General features: G+C 42.5%; 4 protein-coding genes across 10 annotated transcripts in view; 3 read left to right on the top strand and 1 right to left on the bottom strand.

Annotated features, from left to right (window-relative positions):
- ankrd44 (ankyrin repeat domain 44) overlaps nucleotides 1–3984 on the top strand; it is a 19209-nt gene extending 15225 nt beyond the window's left edge. For 4 of the 5 annotated variants that reach the window (XM_085919924.1, XM_085919921.1, XM_085919922.1 and 1 more), the window contains exon 29: nucleotides 235–3984. In XM_085919924.1, the coding sequence (XP_085776050.1) occupies nucleotides 235–500 (266 nt within the window). In that variant the 3' untranslated portion in view covers nucleotides 501–3984. The remainder of the gene's footprint in view (nucleotides 1–234) is intronic. The other variant, XM_085919925.1, reaches the window with a different exon arrangement.
- On the bottom strand, nucleotides 3238–17290 carry pikfyve (phosphoinositide kinase, FYVE finger containing). 2 transcript variants are annotated; one of them, XM_085919919.1, is made up of 42 exons: nucleotides 17113–17290; nucleotides 15537–15733; nucleotides 14935–15102; nucleotides 13698–13807; nucleotides 13161–13332; nucleotides 12873–13080; nucleotides 12099–12188; nucleotides 11733–11886; nucleotides 11494–11651; nucleotides 11206–11317; nucleotides 10990–11137; nucleotides 10765–10929; nucleotides 10599–10661; nucleotides 10389–10518; nucleotides 10101–10281; nucleotides 9946–10020; nucleotides 9635–9742; nucleotides 9417–9557; nucleotides 9172–9298; nucleotides 8273–9093; nucleotides 7774–8187; nucleotides 7593–7693; nucleotides 7435–7506; nucleotides 7171–7342; nucleotides 6930–7108; nucleotides 6742–6855; nucleotides 6570–6678; nucleotides 6337–6491; nucleotides 6169–6265; nucleotides 6037–6094; nucleotides 5842–5976; nucleotides 5649–5769; nucleotides 5454–5549; nucleotides 5304–5384; nucleotides 5128–5216; nucleotides 4998–5057; nucleotides 4736–4912; nucleotides 4542–4645; nucleotides 4342–4470; nucleotides 3887–4148; nucleotides 3748–3822; nucleotides 3238–3623 (listed from the first exon to the last, which is right to left on the bottom strand). In XM_085919919.1, the coding sequence occupies exons 1-42, from the start codon at nucleotides 17133–17135 to the stop codon at nucleotides 3508–3510; spliced, it is 6267 nt and encodes a 2088-aa protein (XP_085776045.1). In that variant the 5' UTR covers nucleotides 17136–17290; the 3' UTR covers nucleotides 3238–3507. The 2 variants fall into 2 exon arrangements, with proteins under 2 accessions (XP_085776045.1, XP_085776046.1); XM_085919920.1 differs by having other exon boundaries at nucleotides 5128–5213; nucleotides 17113–17289.
- sgo2 (shugoshin 2) overlaps nucleotides 16932–19954 on the top strand; it is a 6788-nt gene continuing 3765 nt past the window's right edge. Inside the window, exons 1-4 of one of the 2 annotated variants that reach the window (XM_085919927.1) lie at nucleotides 16932–17470; nucleotides 17989–18105; nucleotides 18206–18381; nucleotides 19514–19588. In XM_085919927.1, coding sequence (XP_085776053.1) covers nucleotides 18027–18105; nucleotides 18206–18381; nucleotides 19514–19588 — 330 coding nt within the window. In that variant the 5' untranslated portion in view covers nucleotides 16932–17470; nucleotides 17989–18026. The remainder of the gene's footprint in view (nucleotides 17471–17988; nucleotides 18106–18205; nucleotides 18382–19513; nucleotides 19589–19954) is intronic. The other variant, XM_085919926.1, reaches the window with a different exon arrangement.
- Nucleotides 19341–19954, top strand: part of LOC147050824 (gamma-crystallin M2-like) — an 8772-nt gene continuing 8158 nt past the window's right edge. The window contains exon 1 of the mRNA XM_085919931.1: nucleotides 19341–19359. The gene's annotated coding sequence lies outside the window, so the exon portion shown is untranslated. The remainder of the gene's footprint in view (nucleotides 19360–19954) is intronic.

Genomic DNA, 19954 nt, shown 5'->3' on the forward strand with positions numbered 1-19954 from the left:
ATGAGCAATGGAGACCTATCGATGAATTAAAAGGTGTGTCCGAATACTTTTGTCCATCATTTGCATGGCTGAACTGTGCAGCCTCTCCCTTTTGTGTGTTCGGGCGCTGCTGAAACACTAACACGAATGCTACGCCATCCTTTTGTCTCCCGCTTTGCCATTCCCGCTTCCTGGCCATGTTGTCCCCCCCCCACCCCCCCATCCCTTTGCCCCCCTTCTGTCTCTGTGCCGCAGGTTTGACCCCCGCTCTGGCTTGCGCGCCCAGCCGCGAGGTGGCCGACTGCTTGGCGCTCATTCTGGCTACCATGATGCCTTTCTGCTCCCCTTGCAGCTCTGGCGCCCCCTCCCCTGGCGCCCTGCTAAGGATGCTGCCCCCCAAGGCGCACAAAGACCCCGGCGTAGCCGCCGTCACCCGGGGCCCACGCGGCACCAGGAACCCCTCGGGACCCTCCAGTGAGGGGACCACAGAGAACGACTCTGAGGATTCCGAAACTTTCTGAACCTTTCCGGTCGCCAGAATTGCTTATCTTTCGATGCCATCTTTTCGAGAAGAAATTGATGCGGGTCATTTGCATGTTTGATTGTTTTTTCTTTGTACTCATGGGTGCTCCAATCCAAATTGACCTTGGTACTCGGCCCTCTGGGTGGCGGGGTGACTCGCCTCAGACTTTTCTATCTTAACAAGCAAGAACAAGAAGCCATTTTTAATAGTTTATTTGGTACGACGCAAAGCCTAAAGGTTAGTCATTTTTGTCATTTTTATTGATATTTTGGTTTCATGGACTGAATAAGCAGCATTTACACAATAATAATATTATAATGTAACTTAATCACTGGAAAGATGTGGTATATGCACTGGGTCTGTGAATTAATGTAATTACAAAGAAAAAAATACTTAGTCACCTCGTTACCCGAAACAAAGGTCTTAAAAATTGCTGCAATTTAATGAAAACAGAAGATATTGTGAAAAATTTCAAGTTGCAACTTTACAAAATGTGAGGAAATGAAAATTTCATAAAATTGTAAAAATGAATACCAGTATGTCCTAGTTTCACAGAAAACCAATTGGAGTGTTTCGTCATTTTAAGACAGTAGTATTATAAGATGTAATTTAACTAGGATAAAATTGAAATACAAGAACATTTTACAAGAATATTTGCAGTATTGCGCTAAAAGTCACAATTTCATGACAATGTTGGAAGTTATAGGAAAGTAAAAAAAAAAATGCTATAATGAAGTTGAATGGTCCATAACTTCAAGGTAATGAAAAACTGTATATTATAATATTGTAATATTAGGAAAGTGAAAAATTTACATTTGAAACCATAATGCCATAATTTTGCAAAAACTTTATATTGTGAATTAAAAATTCACTCAAGTTTTAATACAAGAAAATCTTAATTTTATAAAAATATACATTTTGATAGTTATTTCATTAGCATGAATTAGTAAAATCACAAGAAAAAAAAAAAAAAGTTAGAAATCACAAGAAAATACAAAAACATTGGTGAGACTGAAGTTGAATGATTTTATAATACTGGCCTAAAATTATAAACAGATGATTATCCCGCTAAAAAAAAAGTCATAATTTTACAAAAAGTTTTTTGTGAGAATATCGCAACATGTGTACGTTGATTTTATTTATTCTTTGTTACCTGAAGCACAAAATGGTGAGTAGGTATGTAGGAAAGATTCCCCAAATGTCTGCACAATTTCTCACTCCTGCATGCCGACTTTTGTGAATCAGGGTAGCCCGAGATTAGCCTCTTGAAAGAATACAAATATTTTGCCGAAAAACATTCCCCTTGATCATGCATGTTCGCCCGACAGGGTTATATTCCTCTATCCATTATTTAAATAGATTTGTATTGACACAATGGTACACAAACTGCCAGCACTTCAATGTGAAACCTCTGCTTGACTACCTACCAGCAATGTGCCATCAAATGTGTGCAGTGCCTTGACGTCAGGGTATTTTTTTTTAAAATCACCAATTTTTGAATTGAATCACCCACGGGATCTACAAACCTAATCACTTGAGAGAAAACCACATTTTGATTTTAATTAAAGTAAGAATTTTATTTTCAAATTTTAATCTTAAAAGCATAAATCCTGCATTTGGGAATTTGACCTTTTTCTTGTAACGTTACAATTTTCCCCCCTTTTCATTGTGTCTTTTCAATGCTCCCTCAAAATTTTTTTTCTTATTTCCTTCTTGGAAAATCTGAATATGATTCTTGTGTGTTTTTGTACATTGTTTCGGCGAAGACCACTAACAGATTTGGTTTTGTTGCTTGTCTCTCAAAGGCAAGCGTTAATCTGATTTAAAACAAACAAAAAACTAGAATAAACCAAATGTTCCTTCCTTGGAGATTTAAACAGAAACATGACATTTAGTCATGACTGTAGACGTAGCTCCAAATGTGCTGCGATTTTCATTGTGTGTATTTGTGAAGAAATAATTTACTCAACTTTCATTTGACAGTGACATTTGAATCAAGTTTTCAATGCAATGTAGTTTTTTTTCTGAGCTACGATCCAATCCAAATATTTGTTGGTCATAGAGTTTGCGGCAAGTTCAAGAAGAAACTGCCCACATTGGTACTGCTGTTTTATATAATGTTGATTTGTAGAACTTTGTATGACTCTGGGCCATCTGAACAGAACTTGTTTGAAGCTAATTTAATGCATAATACAAGCAGAGGTGTAAGACGTAGTTTTAATACAAAGATGAGCTTCACGAGTCGTGACAATTGTCACCCCAGATGAGCAGTTCCTGATGCAGTATGACCACACTTCAGTGTTTTTATATAGCAATTGTACATTTGGAAAAAAATAAATGTGCTGCAGTTTTCTTTTGGGCCTTTAATTGAGTTGTACACTAAAAATAAATAGAAGCAGATTTCAACAACATGGGAAAAAAAGACAACATTTAATGTATTATTTACTATAAATCCATTAATATATGGATGGAAAAAACAGTTTTTAACAACATTTATAATTAATTAGAAGTTATTAACTGATTATTTAATAAAATATAAATCATGTTAAATTAATATATTACATTTGAAATTACTTTTAAGGGAAATATGTTTTAGAAATAAATATTACAAAGCACTAAATCTAAATGATAGATTCACAAATGGGGTGGAGCGTCTGTTTTTCAAGCCATAGTTTGCCAAGCAGTGCCCAAATGTATGTAAATACTGATGCAAAACAATAATAAGTATTTAAAGATCAGTGTTAATAATATTTTAATAGTTACATAATCTCTGTACATATTCAAACTTTAAATTACAGTAGCAAACTATATGACAGCGTCAACGTGGGTCCACAAGATAAAATAATAACTGCATCTCCACAGCAGTGCACTTCTTAAAAAATATGATGGAATATGGATTGTGATGTATGGAATGGTGACACGCTTGTTTGTCAGTGAATACAATTTTTTTTTTAAAAATTCCAGCGTGCGTTAAATGTTGGACCAGGTTTTCTTGTATCCCCGTCTCAGCAGTTGACACCCAATCCAGTCCAGTGATCAGGCACCATGAGGAAGTACTTGTCCATGGCCTCGCAGAAGCGGGCACGGTACAGCTCGGGCGACACCACTGTGGGCATCTTCCCTGCAGAGAAACAATATAAATGCGCTTGTTTCAAAAAGGAATTAGCTAAAAAATTCTGCTGATCATGCAATTCAGGCTTCCAGGCCCCGAGTGAGCAAAGCAGTCCCGATGAAGCGAGCCCTACCTTGACCTCCCAGTATCCCAGTTGATTTAACGACCATCTCCAGCCTTTTATCCCACGTGAAAGTCCTGATGTAATCTGTGAAAGACGACAAAACATGAGATTGTGACAAAAAATGCCTCGAGCGCTACGTCTTCCTTACCGATGATCCCGACCACCAGCTGATCGGTGGCATCGTCGCGTCCCACCAGTAGTGAGTAGTCAATGATGAGATGGCTTGACAGGAAGTAGGCGTCGCTGTGAATGGCGGCGCGTAGCACCGACTTGCAATGCGAGCGGATGTACAATGGGTTGTCGTAGATGAGCTTGAGCAGGTTCTCATCCAGCAGCACCACCTCGCAGCTCTCTTTGCCCGAGTCCGTCTTCACGTTGCGGTTTCGCAGCGAGCCCTTCAGGTCGAAAACCTGGCAGGGGCAGAGAGGACGTGGCGCTTCCCTGTCATTTATTCTGCACTAAAACAAGAACTCGACTTCCTGTTTAAAGATCATCAGAAGGTTCAACTATTTGAACGCTCGGTGAAGTCACATGCTTGTTAAATGTTTTCCCCATTAGGGAAAAGAACTGAAAGAACATTTTTCAGGACATAAATTTTCTTACCTGAGCCATCTTGCGTCCGTAAAAAAGGTTTTCCATCACAAGCAGGTCTAGTTTCTTCTCAGTGTTGTTCTGAGAGTTCTTGTAACCGATGCGGTAAACGCCGAGAATCTTTGCCAGAGCGGTCGGCCTCTGTGACACAAATGTCAGACGTCAATCCGGAGTAGACACCTACAATATATGCCATTGTTTATTTTGCACACTTTTTGTTGCACAGCTCCCGTGATGTAGGTAAAGTAGTGAGGAGCAAAGTCCAAGAAGGATTGGACTTCCAGTCTTGGCATTTGCTTCAGGATGAATCGGTCATCTGAAATCCAGATGAAAAAGATGTTTGAATGTCAAAGAAGACGCATCCCAAATTAGAAAAAAAACCAAAAACTTAAATCAGCGGTCTGACCTTCAGTGGCATAGAAAACAGCTCCAGACTTTCCGCCACGTGCCTGCCAGTTGACGCAGTGGGACAGAGAGCGGACAAAATCCTCCTCGGCACTTTCCAAGATCTCTTCCCGCATCCTGTGGAACTCATCGGCGTAGTAGATGCGACAGTAGAACTTGGCGTTGGCGTCTGAGAACTCTAGACGGAGGGAGCGGGAATGACCATCTATATGGGTCGAACCAAGTCGGAATAGTGAGAGATAAAATAAAAAGACCAAACTTACGGAGCTCGATGTGTGGATTCTGCGATTGCTTCTTTTGTTTGTCAGCTACGTCAGCGTCTTCTGCAAGTGAGCAAAGATGACATCATCAGTAAACGGCGGATGGTGAATGCACGCAGACATCGACACTCACTAGGCGGCTCAGCTTCTGTGACGCTGCGACTCTGCACGGATGACTCGCCGAGCCTGGCGGGGCTGCCCTTGGCTCTGCTCTCGCCGCTACTTGACACAAGTTATTACGTTGATGCACACTTTCTTCTCGAAATGGATCATTGTACTGGTTTTTAGATAACGGCAGACGGAACGAACCTGTTGGCTTGTGACACCTCGTCCGCTCCTGCGTTGGACGCCTTGGACACATCATCCAATGCCGTTTTGTATTCCTTGCAGCTGTGGACAGAAATTGACTTAAATATATGTTAAAAAAAAAAAAAAAAGCTTTTAAGTAAGAGTGGTCACCTGAGTGCAAAAGCAATGATGGAGCTTGGCTCCTTCTCACACACAGCGATGGGAACCCGTTCATGTTCGTACATCAGGTAATGTTTGTCTGGGTCACTGCAACACAGGAAGTGATGTCATACTTCAAATTGTATATATGTTGCAAATAAAATGAGAACATGTCAAGTGGCGCCAAGTGGCAACTGCGATACTCACAATGGGAAGGGAATAGAGTTGTAGCTGTTACCCGGCAGAAAATTTGCCAAAATGGCCTTCATGGTGGATTTCTCCTTCACCTGACTGTCAGTGGAACCCAGCAAGTGTCCGTCAAAGACGTCTGGTGACCCCGGAAAATGCAAAGTGATTTTAGAAACAGGAGAGTTAAGTACCGATTACTGCGTATGTCTACCTTCTGGAATGCTGACGGAATCCGGCTCTGTGAAAGAGGGACCGGGCGTATTTGGCTCGGCCCCGAGTTCCGCTGGCGACAGCATGGCGGTGGAGGAGGACGATGTGGAGGCCAATATGTTGAGGTGACGGTCCTCTGTCCAAAAAGATAATTTAGCAGATTTGCTTAGCTGAACAGGATTTCACACAAACTTACCTTTGTCGCCATTCTGCACCACCGGTGAGGGGTTACGTGGTGATGAGTCAAGGGTGCTCTGTCATCAAAACAAAACAATGTGCGTCAAGTCATGAAGAAAATTTCATCAGCACCTGAACGCACCACGCTAACCTTGCTGTCATCAGCGGCGGTCTGTCGGTGGCGGCCCGGGCTCGGTGGGACTGATAAACGTTTACGGCCTTTCTCCTGCTGGAACAAGTCTTGTAGCCTAAGGGAGAAAGAAAGTAGTCAGCGACACGCTAAGGAATGGAAGTGAGGTCAAGAGGAACCCTGACTGACCTGCTGTTCCAAGACTGCAGCATCTCACAGAGGCTCTGCTTCTTCACCACGAGAGACTCCAGCACTGCCTGGAGCTGCTGCGGAGAATCCAGACCGCAGGCCTGCAGTCGCGCTTGGAGCTTCTCGATCCAACTACGCAGCTCGGCCTCCTCCATCTGCACACAGAAAAGACACCATGAACACTCGAAAGCAGCAGGAAGAGATCAGAATGCAGTAAGGGATGTAGGCTCTACATCTTTTTGGGCAAAGAGGTCCTCCATCTTCTCCTCTCGTGTCTTACTGAAGGTCTCAGTCTTCAGGGAGGTGAGGCGGTCATCAATGGCTAAGTAGACTTGCGTGACTCTAAGATCAAAAACATTTGTGGATAATGCATTGAAACTGTTGCAGGCTGAAGGCTTGATCTACTTTTGGGAGAAATCTTTCAGGTCCTGCTGTAGAATGGCTTTGGAAGGCCCCAGGTTCCTGATGAAAATCTTGGGACGGGGAAGACAAATCTCCAACAACCTTACAGACGTGTAACTAAAAGGGAGATAAAGCAGACGTTTGATAGAGTTCGGATTGGTGTAAAGTTGGAAGGAAGGCTTATGACCAACCTGAAGGAGGCCACCATCTGGTTGTACGAGAAGTACTGGTGGTAGTCTTTGTGAATGGAATGTCCGCAGGGTTCCGCATTGGCCCGCCTAGTGTACTGATGGCCGTAGAAGTGCAGCTCCAGGTATTTGGCAAAAGACATTGACCAGGAGTCATTGGACAGCGGTACCACAGGCGTCACCTGAAAATGGGAAGGCAAGATAAGAACCCACCAAGGTTAACTTAAACCGTATTTTTCGCGACCTGTTTGCAGATGCGGCACCAGGAGTAGTTGAGAATGGTGTGCTGGTAACCGGGAACGGGGGAGTCGAGCTCCTTCAGCACAATCTGCACGCAGCCGTTGCCGTGCACAAAGCGGCGGATGTGGTGCACCATGGGAGTCTCACAGAAAATGCTTGGACACTGGTAAGATGATCTGAAGCAAAGCAAAAGCCCAACATTGTGTGTGGTGAACAATCATAAATCTGGAAAATATATAATATGCAAGACATATTATAAGAATTCTACCTGAAGCAGTATCGTTCCAAGAACACACCCAGTGAGAGGTCATTCTTTCCGTAGAACTCCATGGTGACAATCCTGTTGTCGACACATTCGATGACTACAAAACTCACGGAATACAACTTTTAGTACTTGCAGAGATGATTTGGAGTTGAAAAGTTTACCAGGGGCTGACGCAAGGATTTGGAGCATTACTGGACTGAGTTGAGGAGCTGCTGAAAAGCACGCACAGCCTCTGATGATTGACTGGCGTTAGAGAGTCCATCTGACAATGAGACCATCCAAATTTTATAGGCAAGAGAACACAAAATCATAAGAACCTAAGAACCTCAAATGCTAAATTACCTTAGGGACCACGCCCGTCTCGTTCTGCTTGCTTGGTTTGTCGTCTTCACTATCGGCCTTGATGGGCCCCTTGATGAGTGGTGAGGGCGTCTCCTCGCTCCTGTGGTAGCCGTTCACCAGTCCGGCCGCGTTGGCAGCATCGAAGGGGTCAAAGGATTCCCTCTGTCGAATTCGCCCTCCCTTTGCTCTGTATTCTGCCAGCATGTTGGCGAGGTCCTGGCTGCTGTTTAGTTGCTCGACAATACGGGTGCTAGTGAGGCCGTGGCACGGGAGGACATCGATGTGTTTCAATGGAGCGACGCCGTTGGTCTGGTTGCTGACCACTGAGGTGGACGCAGAGTCTTTGAGGAGCTGCCGCTTCCGCCGCCCGTCTAGTTCTTTGAAATCTTTGTTGAGGAGGGGGGAGAGGTAGACCTATAGTATGGAAGACACAACCGAGCATGACCGCAGGAACCATTTTGTCATTGTCACATTGTTGATGCATGCAAAATCTAAATACCTTTTCAGGGAAGTAATCCCTGCTAGGGCAGTGCATGCCGGCAGGCGTGAGGAGAAACGGTTCTCGAAATGTAATGAAGGGCGAGATACACAAGATGATATCCTTCAGCTCCTGCTTGAAGACTTGTGAGATGGACTTCAGGCGGTCATCGGTCGACGTCACCTGCTCTGCTACAAACAAGCCCGTGTCGTCCTGCAAGGGGTCTCGGAACAACCGGGGCATTGACATTTCTGATCCTTTATCCTCTGTACTTTCCACCTCTTCCTTCTCCAGGTTTCCTCGCTCAGATGTATCATCATCATCCGAGGTCTTCCTGAATGCGTTCGCCGTCAGCTGCTGTTCTTCCTCCATGAGAAACGGCGGAGAAACCGACAGAGGAGGAGCAGGAGCGCTTGAAAATGGTGAAGAAGTCAAGGTCTGTTTGATACCAGCTTCCTCGCTTTGAACAGAGGAAGATGATGATCTTGGATGCTCCTGGCTTATTTCAATTCCAAATGCGTCATCTTCTGGACATCCACATGTCACACAATTATCAGTTCTCACAGTTGGGTTGTTGCTCTCCTCATCCGTCTGTTCGGCATTGGCCTCAACCTTGCCATCCAGTAGGCAGGGGAAGGAGTCGCTCTGGGCCAAGCTGGGTGGCATGGCAAACTCATCCATGAGGAAAGAGATCTCCAGCTGCGAGTGATAGGCCACACACACCATCATCATGATGATCTCCTTCACGCGGGCTAGCTCGTATTCGGAGGCGCCGCGCAGCTTGATGGAGCAGCCCAGGTGGGCAGCGCAGCCTTCGAAGAACATCAACGTCTTGACATCATCTGTGAGCAAGCAGTAATATGTCACGCTAGCTGAATGACGGACGTACTTTGACTGAACGAGGGAAAGCAAACACTCACCGTTGGCCAGGATGAAGGGTTGCATGAAGAATTTATGACAGGTGCCCAGTCGAGGCTTGGTAAGAAGCTGATCCATGGACATCACGAGGTCTCCTTGGGTCATTCGACTCACTCGGTCCAACACTTGCTAAATTGCAAAAGATCAGTGAAACTTTTTAAAGATTACTAACTCGCATGTTCCAGTTTGATACATCAAAATGAGCCCCCCAAAATAATAGGAGTGGTAACAATATGACCTCACTAACCGGTTTGACGTTGATCACCAAGGTGATTCCATGTTCCAGCAACATGTCCTGAGCAATACGAGACACTGTCTTCTCCACCAGCACTAGATTCGGTCGGACGTCCACGATGCGTTGAACATAATTCTTCAGAAATTCTCGCTCCTGAGAAAAAAAATAAAAATAAAAATGTTGTGGGTTTCGGAAATTATGGCAAACAGCCTCGGCAAACAAATACTGACCTGCAGAACGATGGGCTCGATGCAAGTAAACTTGGTTTCTTCCCTGTAAAGATACTCTATGGAGCACTTTAGCAGCAAGATTTTGGGGTTCTTGATGTACGCATTCATCTACAAACACATGTGAAAAAGTATTGATGGTGAAGACAATTTTATACAAACATTAAAATTGCATTTTTTTTTTTTCCTATAGGATTCAGCTCATCTCCGACCCATAGAACAAGCTACACAGAAAATGGATTGTGACAGGCGGGACATGCTAGGCTGTGCGGCATCCAAAATGTGATTTTAAATCCAAACAAACCCCCACCAACCTTTTTGTGGGCGACGTTCTTGGTGCATACAAAGCCATTTACCACAGTTGAATCAAATTTTCTCCCGCCAGGGATCTAAACACAAACGTGGAGATTAGCTTCAACCCTTGGGCACAATCAAATGTGCAATTTATGTCGCCCACATGCATCTTCACCTTCTTAATGTGGACCAACTGTCTGATGTCCATGTCGTCGTCGCAGTTCCGGACATCGGGGCGAACTGTCTGGACCACCTGGCGGACAACTGGTACAATAATGTCCCGCCAAGACAGCGAGAGTGACTCGCTGTAGAGCAGTTGCTGAAGCAGTGCCATCATATGACTGTGATTGGCGGAGCTGAGAAAAGAGAGGCATGAATTTTGTTTCAAATAGCTTCAACTGATCAGACTAAATGATATATATCTTGCATCTGCATTTATTTTTTTTTGTGCATCTCCACTCACAGCAGCCTCTCCATGGCCTTCTTCTCTCCATTCTCCTCTCGGAGCTGGTCCAGTGAGCTGTGGTGCCAACCAAGAGGTGTGAACAGCATCTCTTTAGCCTTCTCCTCCACACGCCGATTAAACAAGGACTCTTGAGAGGAAAAAAAAAAAAAAAACAGTCACACAGGATATAGGATATCGGCTTTTGTGGCTTGATTAGGAGAATTCTACCTTTGATGAAGGCATCGCTGATCACAATGTTCTCTCCTCCGTCCTCTGACATAAAAAATTCAGCTGTGAAACAGAGAAGTAGGTGATGGGAACAACATTCCAGCAAGATTGACTCAGCCAGTCATGCTTAAAGTGAAAATAGTCATTCATGACAATTCCAACACACCTTTTTGTTCAGCTGTGGGAGGCACATGTGGATACTTGGACTGCTTCTTAATGTGGAAGTTGACATTGTTGTGCTCCATGTTGAGGCTGATAGAGGCAGCCGAATCGTTGTCTATTACGGACTGGGAGCTGCTGACGGACGTCCTCTTGCTGTGGTTGGCAGAGCCTGGTCACAAAACACACAGTTAGGGGTGAAAAGGACCACAAAACAACCGGGGGCACATACTTGATACGTTGTAGTCTGACTCCTCTGCAAGCTGCTCCATGTCACTATCATCAAACTTGATGTCCTTAAACCAGGATGGCTCAGAATGCCCCTCCACAGAGTTGATGCTGTCACTGTCTGGAGATGGTGTTTCGGAGAACTCTGTGCTCTGCGGACCAGAAGGGTACCATCAGTATGATATGCCGGCTGAGGAAAAGACAAAGGAGTTCTACTCACTTGCAGGGGGCGGTAAAGGGCGTACTCGTCTCTGAACATCTGGTCGTTGTGCGTGATGCAGTCAAGCCAGCGGCCATCGACCAAGGCCTGGCCGATGGCGATTGCTTGTGCCCTGAAGGGGGGAAAATCTGGGTGAGGTGTTTTTAAGAGAACGGTGCCCCTTCCTGAGTGTGTACATCGAAGGTGCATAAGTGTCACACTGCAATTGACGGTAGAATCTGCGTAACCAAAAAAAGTGCCTTTTCTTACGTAATAATAAAGTTGTGTAACTTCAGTTGACTTTGGTACCTGTTGGAGATAGTGCCGTTCCTCAGCAGCCAATTCACCAGCTCCTTTCCCACAATACAGTTAGGGTAGGTCCTCAGCCAGTATCTGTGGTCCTGGAATTCCATCCCTGTGTTGTTGTGGCAGATTTTCTTCCACAGGTCCTTTAGTTGCGATGAGTCCTGTAAAAGAGGCAAACCCATCGGACATTAGTGACATCTACAAGCAGTGAGAAAACTATGCAACATTTAAAAGGAAGTTACCACAAGGTTCTTCCTCTCCTCCTCGCTGTGGTCCAGCTTGGTTATACTCTTGGCGCCTGACAAGGCTCGCGTGGTGGGCGGGCTGACCGAGCTGTCGTATGATGGCACCATAGATCCAGAGCAGTCCAGAGACAGGTTAGAGACGCTGGCAGACCTGGTAGAGGACCATCCCCCCAAAAAAGTTGTCACAACAAATGAATAAAAGGGCATGGACCTTTTTTGGGCCAATTGGTTCTTTTTTCACAATTGCTGTTTATTTTTTCTATCTGAATTCTCAATAGAATTTTTAATAGTAACTAAAATACACAACAGCTGCAACCAACTTTCATTTTCAACCAATTATAGGCCGACGGACCATTGACCCACCTTCTCCTGGTGGGAGATTTACCCACATCTTCTTGCAACGTGGCGAGTCTGGAAGGAAGAACACTCTTCTGTGGTTCTTGATGGATCATTCTAAAAAGCAAATACCAAAGCACACACATACACACACATTTACTAGGTCATTTCGTCTGCTGTCATCTTCCCCACAATAATTATGGCCATTTAGCATGGGCATGAATAATATGTTCCTCCTCTAAAGAAAGCACTGGGCTAAATTTAAATGAAGAAAAATGGCTACACTCACGTTTTTCTCATCCCAATGGGAGTTTTTCTAGGCCAGAAGAAAGACAGAGGAAGAGAAAAGATAGGGATAGAGAAATATTTTTTGAGGAAGATTGACAGAAGAAGTAAAAAGCAGCCGCAAGTTAAAAGGTGTAACCTATAGCATCTTTCACTTTGTGCTTTTCCACCTGTTGAAGCCCTGAAAGCGCTTCTCAGTGAATTCACATTCACCTACTGATGGTGCAGCAGCAGGAGCAACTGGAGGTTAAGTATCTTGCTCAAGGATATATCAACATGGTCACAGTGGCCGGGGATCGAACGCCCGGCCACTCTACCGCTGAGGCACGCCTAAAATGGACAAGTTTATAATGTTGGATTTGGTCAATAGATGGCATTAGATATTGTACAGAAGTGCAGAATAAACTGGAAAAGAAATGATTGAGTCAGTTGAAACTTTTGAGTTTCATTGCAAATCAACAAAAAAATGAAAAGATGGCGGAGAAGAAAACAGAAAAGACTTCAAAATGGTTTTACCTTTGCCAGGTGAGGTCTTCCTCCAGAAAGATGTTCCTGCTTGCCTTACGTCCGCCCACGGGCGTCCGCGGCTCGCTGGGTTCCAATACACACACAGAGCAGGAAGAGTCAGCCAAGACGTTCAGGTCTTCGCTGATGGAGCCCGACTCAGCCGAGTAGGCGTAGTTCAGCGCTATTTTTCGACAGTACGTACAGGCCCGCAAATCTCCTATAAATGGTAGAGTGAGTCGTCCATGTTATGCTTGAGTGTGATGGTCTTTTCCGTCATCTGCTGTGTGCGCCGCTTACCCGTGTAGCCCATGAATTTCCCGGGGATCTCCTGGTTGCAGCAACGACTACAAAAAATCTGTCCGCACAGCCTGCAGTGGTGGCGCCGACGAAATGTGGTAAACTTCTCGTTACAGTCGTAGCACTCCTTACACTGACTGTCGGGCATCCAGTACTGCTTCAAGTCGCTGTCCTGGAAGCGTGGGAAAATTTTCTTTCCAACAATACGTTCAACTAGTTGCAACATGGTATTCATATTAATATTGTGTTGGTGGAGAAAGAATTAGGAAGATTGCTGCGCTTCACAAAATTGTGTTGGAGACTCTTTCATGACTTGTTTCATGAAGAGCTCACTAAAAGTAACAGTCACTACAAATGGGATTACATCACAAAGTCTTTCTCTACAAAGACAACCGGACAAGGCTCTGACTATTTTCACAATTGGTCAAATCAAATATATTTCCAATAACAACACATTATTTGTTCAGTGACCATAGAAGACGCATAAATAGCCTGAATCTAGGTATTAGATGAGATTTTTGAGGAAGAGGGGAATACCTGACTCTTTCCATCCATTATTTCCTTGAGTCGTTGCACCACTGTTCGAAGTTGCACCGCTGTGCGAGGGTCATGATTGGTCAATGTCGTATCTGACTTCCTGCTGCTATCTGAAAGGAGGATTACACACGCACACACACACAAACAGAGTAAACTCCACTGAATATATTTCAAATGTATGGAAAATATGCTTGCAAATAAGGCATTTTATCCTTCTTAGGGCATTTAAACAAAACGGAAATGTGACCAAAAACTGCAATTCAGTTGTGATTAGTACAAAACAAGATGCAAACCAGTATCTTTAAGCAAACATTAGCTTTTCAAGAATTAATTCATTCCTATATTCAAAGTTACTTTAAGCTTTGTTTGCATCTTAAAGCTACTACATATTTGTTAGAGTAAAAAAAAATAATACACAATATTGCCTCAATTAGTGAATCGGACAAGACAGACCCAATGCAGTACCTGTTGTTTTCATTGCTAGTATTTTTACATCTGCCTTTAAGATGTCCAGTTTTGTTGGCAGTCCCTAAATGCAGCTTGTGGATAGTCAACAGTGAAAGTGACTTTCTATTTTGTTCTTACAATTTGCCTTTATACCAAAATATTTGTCATTGTGTTTGAATGCCAAAAGGTGAGTTTAATGACCGTCATTATTATTTATTATAATGACTAAGTCAAAGTCAATCACATGATCAGAAATCGGGACGTCCATAGTTTTAATTATTGCGACAGTTTGAGCATTCCACAAATTAATTTCACATTATTTACTATAGTCAACCAACAGGTGAGATTTTGTTTCACAGCCAACATTAATTGAGGAAATACAGCATAGTTTTTCTGCATTGAAATTTTCAAGCACTTTTCAAACCTTGAAAACGGAAACCTTTTCAAGAGAATTAAGCAACCCTGAACTTGGCCATCAGGTTAGTGAACAAACCAAAGTGAAATTAACACACACACACTCTCATGCACAAATGGAACACCCTGTCAGCCCTCACCTGGCCAATCCACTGGAATCAGAAAACACACGAGAGCCCATGTTACAGCCTTTCATACAAATGTCATTCATTTTCAACATAAATCCATCACACCAAGGACTATTTTGTGTGGCACTTCTTCCTAGCGAGCACATTTGAAAGCACTTAATGAAAAAAGTTGAATAAAACACCCAAAAGGGTGACCTGTTTTCCCCACAAGCACCATTTGACACCATCTACATGTTTGTGTGTTTTACCAGAGGCGGTAGAGGTGCGCCGGAGGTGTTCGGTTTGCGATTTCCGCTGCGTCCGTGAGCCATAACGAGAGTGGGAAGGGCTGGATGACCAGCTTCGACTCTCCGACTGAGGGGAAGGAGGCACCTCAGCCACCTTATCAGAGACGGCGGTAGCAGGTCGGCCATCCTCTGTGAACACACACACGTAGGGCACCATGCGTAAGATGATAATGGTCTGCTTTCTAGTGATAACTATGGAAAAAGCATTTAATGTCATCTAAATCATCTAAGTCATCTGTACTCTAAAACGTGACCGGCTTTACAGCCGATAATATACAGTAATACAGCACAGGGATGCTGGTTGTGTGGTGTTATGTCACATGACATGCCACAAGACTGACAGCAGCTACACAAGGTTTCTAATAACACAAACACATGAGCCTAATTGAAGTTTACAGTAACTTAAAAAAGAAATGAATAAATATTATAATTAATCTGATTTTCAAATATTTTCAAAAGTTCTTGTCTATCATAATAAAATTATTATTATTTTTGCTATTATAATTAGTTGTAACAATAATAATCTTGACTTGATGGTGGGGCTGGGAGGTGTGGCTGCTAACCTTTGTTGTTGAAGCGAAACAAGTTGACAAAGGAACTGTATGCCGACCGCAGTGGCGGCTCATCCTGCTCTGGTGTGAGTGGCTTGAAGTGAGTCAGGTGAGAGGGGCTGGCGGGTGAGATGACTGGTGGCTCGACGCTCCAGTCCGATGAGGACGATGGCATGGATTTTTCCCCGGCGGCCATCTCTTGTAGTCTCCTTGGAAAGAGGGCACATAACATGAGAATTTGGAAAAAATAAAAATAAAAATACCACAAGACATTTTTCTTCAAATTATTACCCATGCCAGATTAACATTTTGCCAAACTGTTTCCAAGGATTAAAAAAAAAAGATGTCAAAATTAATCGATTAATCAACAAGTAATCGATGATCAAATTATTTGACAGTCATATTAATAATTGAGTAATTGTTTAGAGACATTTTTTTTACTTTAGAATAGTCCTCAAATGTCATTTTATGAACAGTAATTATTTGTGATTTTTTTGTTATTGCTCCAAACAGATTACTTTTGTGTTTAATCAAAACAAGTCATTTGTAAAAGTCTGCTTTTTGCTTGGAAAACTGTAAACGCAACAAATCACTTTAAAAAAGTTTGGTGTGCACAAGATTCATGGACTTCACAAAATAATGCAGAATTCAGTCATGTATTCAGGTGCTATAAGTTAGTTTTCTTTTATTCATATATTTTACTATACAGTACTATCATTAGGGAAACTCAATGATCTGTTCAATTACATTATTCAGTGGTTTAAAAGTTGCACATATGAAATTACAGAGCTATACAAACATTTGCTGCATCAAGTTGAGATAAACAACCAGCAATTTATACAAAGAAAAAACTAGTGTATGACTACTACTCACTAAAAGTCAACACTACATGTTCATGACAATCGCTACGTTTACCATGGGAATCTTTAAATGACATCACTTGAGTAGATACAAGTGTTTGTTAGCATACAAGCACCCCTCAAAAATAAACAATAACGAGGAGAGGAATAGAAAATCACTCTCACGTCGTTGACATTCTGCATACATGTATCATAAATCATCCCAAACAACCGTTTGCCTTACTCTTTGAAGAACTGTCCAAACATTGTCGTTCATGTCATTTGCGATCATCAAATGTAAAGACATTTGCAGAAGTGATCGCATCACGTTACCAGCCTTGTCATGTGACCATAACAGGCCGTAACGTGACTGACGTTACCGAGCACTGAGTGCGTGCGTGTTTGGTGTCTAAGCTCAAGCTTGAGATTCAGACAAATAATAACAGAGTGAACATAAAACATAAATAAAGGGTCCCTTACGTCTTGCTAACGAATTTTATGCTATGGCTGATAAACTTTCTTCCGTGTTAGTTCAAGGTAATTCTACGAGTGATCGTAGTTGCCAGTACTCAAAAGAATACTATTTTCAATCACTTTAAATCGCCTTTAGCGTCCCAAAGATCGTAAATAAGATGTTGACTAGCTAGCCGGCTACTTGTCACTTGTACTTGACGTAGTGTTAGCCTCCTATGCTAACTCGCAGGTTGCCCACCTTTTTTTGCAATATTCTGAACCTGCCATTGACTCACCCATTTACGTGGGGATTCGACATCGTTGGTTGAAGACCTCAATCGAGCCAAGCATTCAAAAAGACCATTCCAGAGAACATCGTAGCTGACTCTCACAGACAGAGAAGAGGCTTTGACAGTCACTGCGAGCCAAGTTAACGGGCAGACATGACAAGCCGAGCCAGCACAACTGAGAGGTCGATTAGATAGGATTGTTTTGAATTGATTTTTCTACAGCCACGAATCCGTAAAACCGATCTGTGTTGAGTCACATAACCCCAACAACTACCTATGAATATACTGAAACCAAACGTAGAAAAGTTCTAAATTTTATGTGATTCTGTGGGTGGAGGAGACCCGTTCTGCACAGTGAGTAGCGGTATGCGCCTGAACATTATTTGCAATTATCAGATTATTATTAGATATAGAATAAAAAAAAGCTAAGCAGAAGCGCGGCGGAGTTTGTTGCTTTTCAAAAAATTTGAATTGTTATATTTGATTGTTTCGGTTCTGAGAGATCTACTCTTTGAAGTCAACTGCCGTGTGAGTCAAATAGTTCAGAATCGTTCAAACGAAACGAAAAAGATGTTGATGGCAATTGTTAACGGGCCGTTAATGCTGTTTTTAATGCCATCACATTCTACAACGACACATTTAAACGTAAGTGTACATAACGTTTTATTTTGTAACTCGAGCGAAGTTGACGTTTTTGTTAGCTATTTTGCTAACATGATACCCTCCCGTACAAATTAGGAATTTACAAATACATCAAATATGTCTACACGTACATATCCATGGATTAATGCATTTTTACCACATACTTTGCCATGGAAGCTGGGTGGGTGACCCTTCGCATGTACAATGTATTTTAATTTCTTTTTTTCTTTTGTCTTTCAGGTGACTGGATTTATCAGTCTAAAGCAAGACTGTTAAACATGACAAAAAAACAGAAGGCCCTTTTGGTCTCCAAGAACAATGTTACCCCTTTGTCCAAAACTAAAAAGAAATTACACAGTGAGTCTCTTATATATTTTTGAATGTCATGACATTTACAAGATTAAAAGTGCTTAATTATCCTGCTCCCCCCTTATCTGTCATCCCTCTGCTACATTAGATACCTACTCCTTTTTCAAGGTCTCATTGAAGGCCAACAACACGGCCTTGGCTCTCGCTTTACAGACTGAGAAGCAGAAGCACAAATTACTACAGAGTGACAACATGCACCTGAGAAAGGAAGTGGCGTCCGCACTTTTTGATTTGGCCATCTACAAGCACAAATGCAAAGAACTGGTGAGATTATTTACTTTAACCCATGACTCTCAAGATTTAAAGTCAAATGGGTAAAGTTCAGATCACAGGCTGATTGAAATTTTGTGGAAATTCCTTATGAGAATTACAATTGATGCTCAAGTAGTTGCATTGCTTGTATGCACTCTACAGTGCATGCTTTTGATGAGACGATAGATGTTCTCCTCGAACATGAGTCAACTAACACTCTACAGTGCATGCTTCTGATGAGACGATAGATGATCTCCTCGAACATGAGTCAACTAACTCGTGGACAGTCCGTGCTGTTGCTCAGTTAGTTACAAAAATCTGTTTTTAACACCACTTCACTTATCGCAGTCTTTAGCAATACAAAAATACAGTAATCCCTCCTACTTCGCGGCTTCAACTATCGCGGCTTCGCTGTATCGCGGGTTTTCAAAAATGCGTAAATTAATTATTTTATCGCAGAAATTTCATCATTTCACGAGGTTTCGCGGCCACTTGAGTTTCTTCATTTTCCTTTAATAATGATAGCTTACGTTTAAAAGTCGTTTTCTTGTTTTGAAATTAATAAATTAAAGAGTCAGTACAGTATACTTTATCGTCACATGTGACTTCAGGGCGTTCTCTCTGTTGTATATTTTGGACTAACTCATGTTCCGTAGTGGGAAAACCCCGGATGTGGGAGGGGGAGCTTCGGGGACGTTCAGTGTTGCGATGTACGGCCAGTGAACTGACTGTGATGAAAGGAATAAAGCAGTATCCATCACGTCGTTGTCCGAACCATGCTTGCTACATCAGAACCTGGAAAATAGTAAAGATATAACACTCTCCACCGGCGGTGGCCTTCATCTGGACATAGCAATACACTGTTAGTCTCGTCGCTAAGGCATGAATGCGGAGCGCACAGTCCATTGATATGAAAGTCCCCTAGCAGCGAGCTGGTTGATGTCAGCGATAAAAATAGAATATCTTCCAAGAATAGCTCAAAAAAATCTAGTTTCTATTTCGCGGAAATTCCCATTTCGCGGGTGGGTCTGGAACGTAACCCCCGCGAAGTAGGAGGGATTACTGTAAATGTTTCATGTTTAGAAAAAAGATTTTGAATATTCAGAAATTTAACATGATAACACTGTACCTTGTTCTTCCACAGCTTCTCATTTTGAAAAACCTTTATCGCAACAGTCTCCAACACTTGAACATGGTGGTGGAATTATTCCCTGACAGTGTGAGTTGAAATCTTGGTGTAATTTATGGGGAATGTTTGGTCTGTATGTGAAAAAAATTGTTAGTGAGTGCATGGTATCAATTCATGATTATTTTCACAGTGACATTCAAGATTGGTAAAAAGACCTAAATTCTACTGTGAGAAAGCAAACAAAAAAGCCACCTGAATGTTTAAATATTAGGTTTTGAAATCCTGTTGTTGAACAAGATTGTCAGCTTTTGACATCTTTCCTAATATTTGCACATTTGGTAATGTGGCCCTTAGGTTAAAAAATGTAGGAGCAGATCATATTTGTGATGCGTAGGAATTAGGGTTTTAAACGCAACGAAAGGTTTTTTTTTGTGTGTGTGTCGTGGTTTTTGTTCA

The sequence above is a fragment of the Syngnathus leptorhynchus genome, chromosome 9, assembly GCF_054491065.1.
Source record: "Syngnathus leptorhynchus isolate UIUO chromosome 9, UIUO_Slep, whole genome shotgun sequence".
NCBI lineage: Eukaryota > Metazoa > Chordata > Actinopteri > Syngnathiformes > Syngnathidae > Syngnathus > Syngnathus leptorhynchus.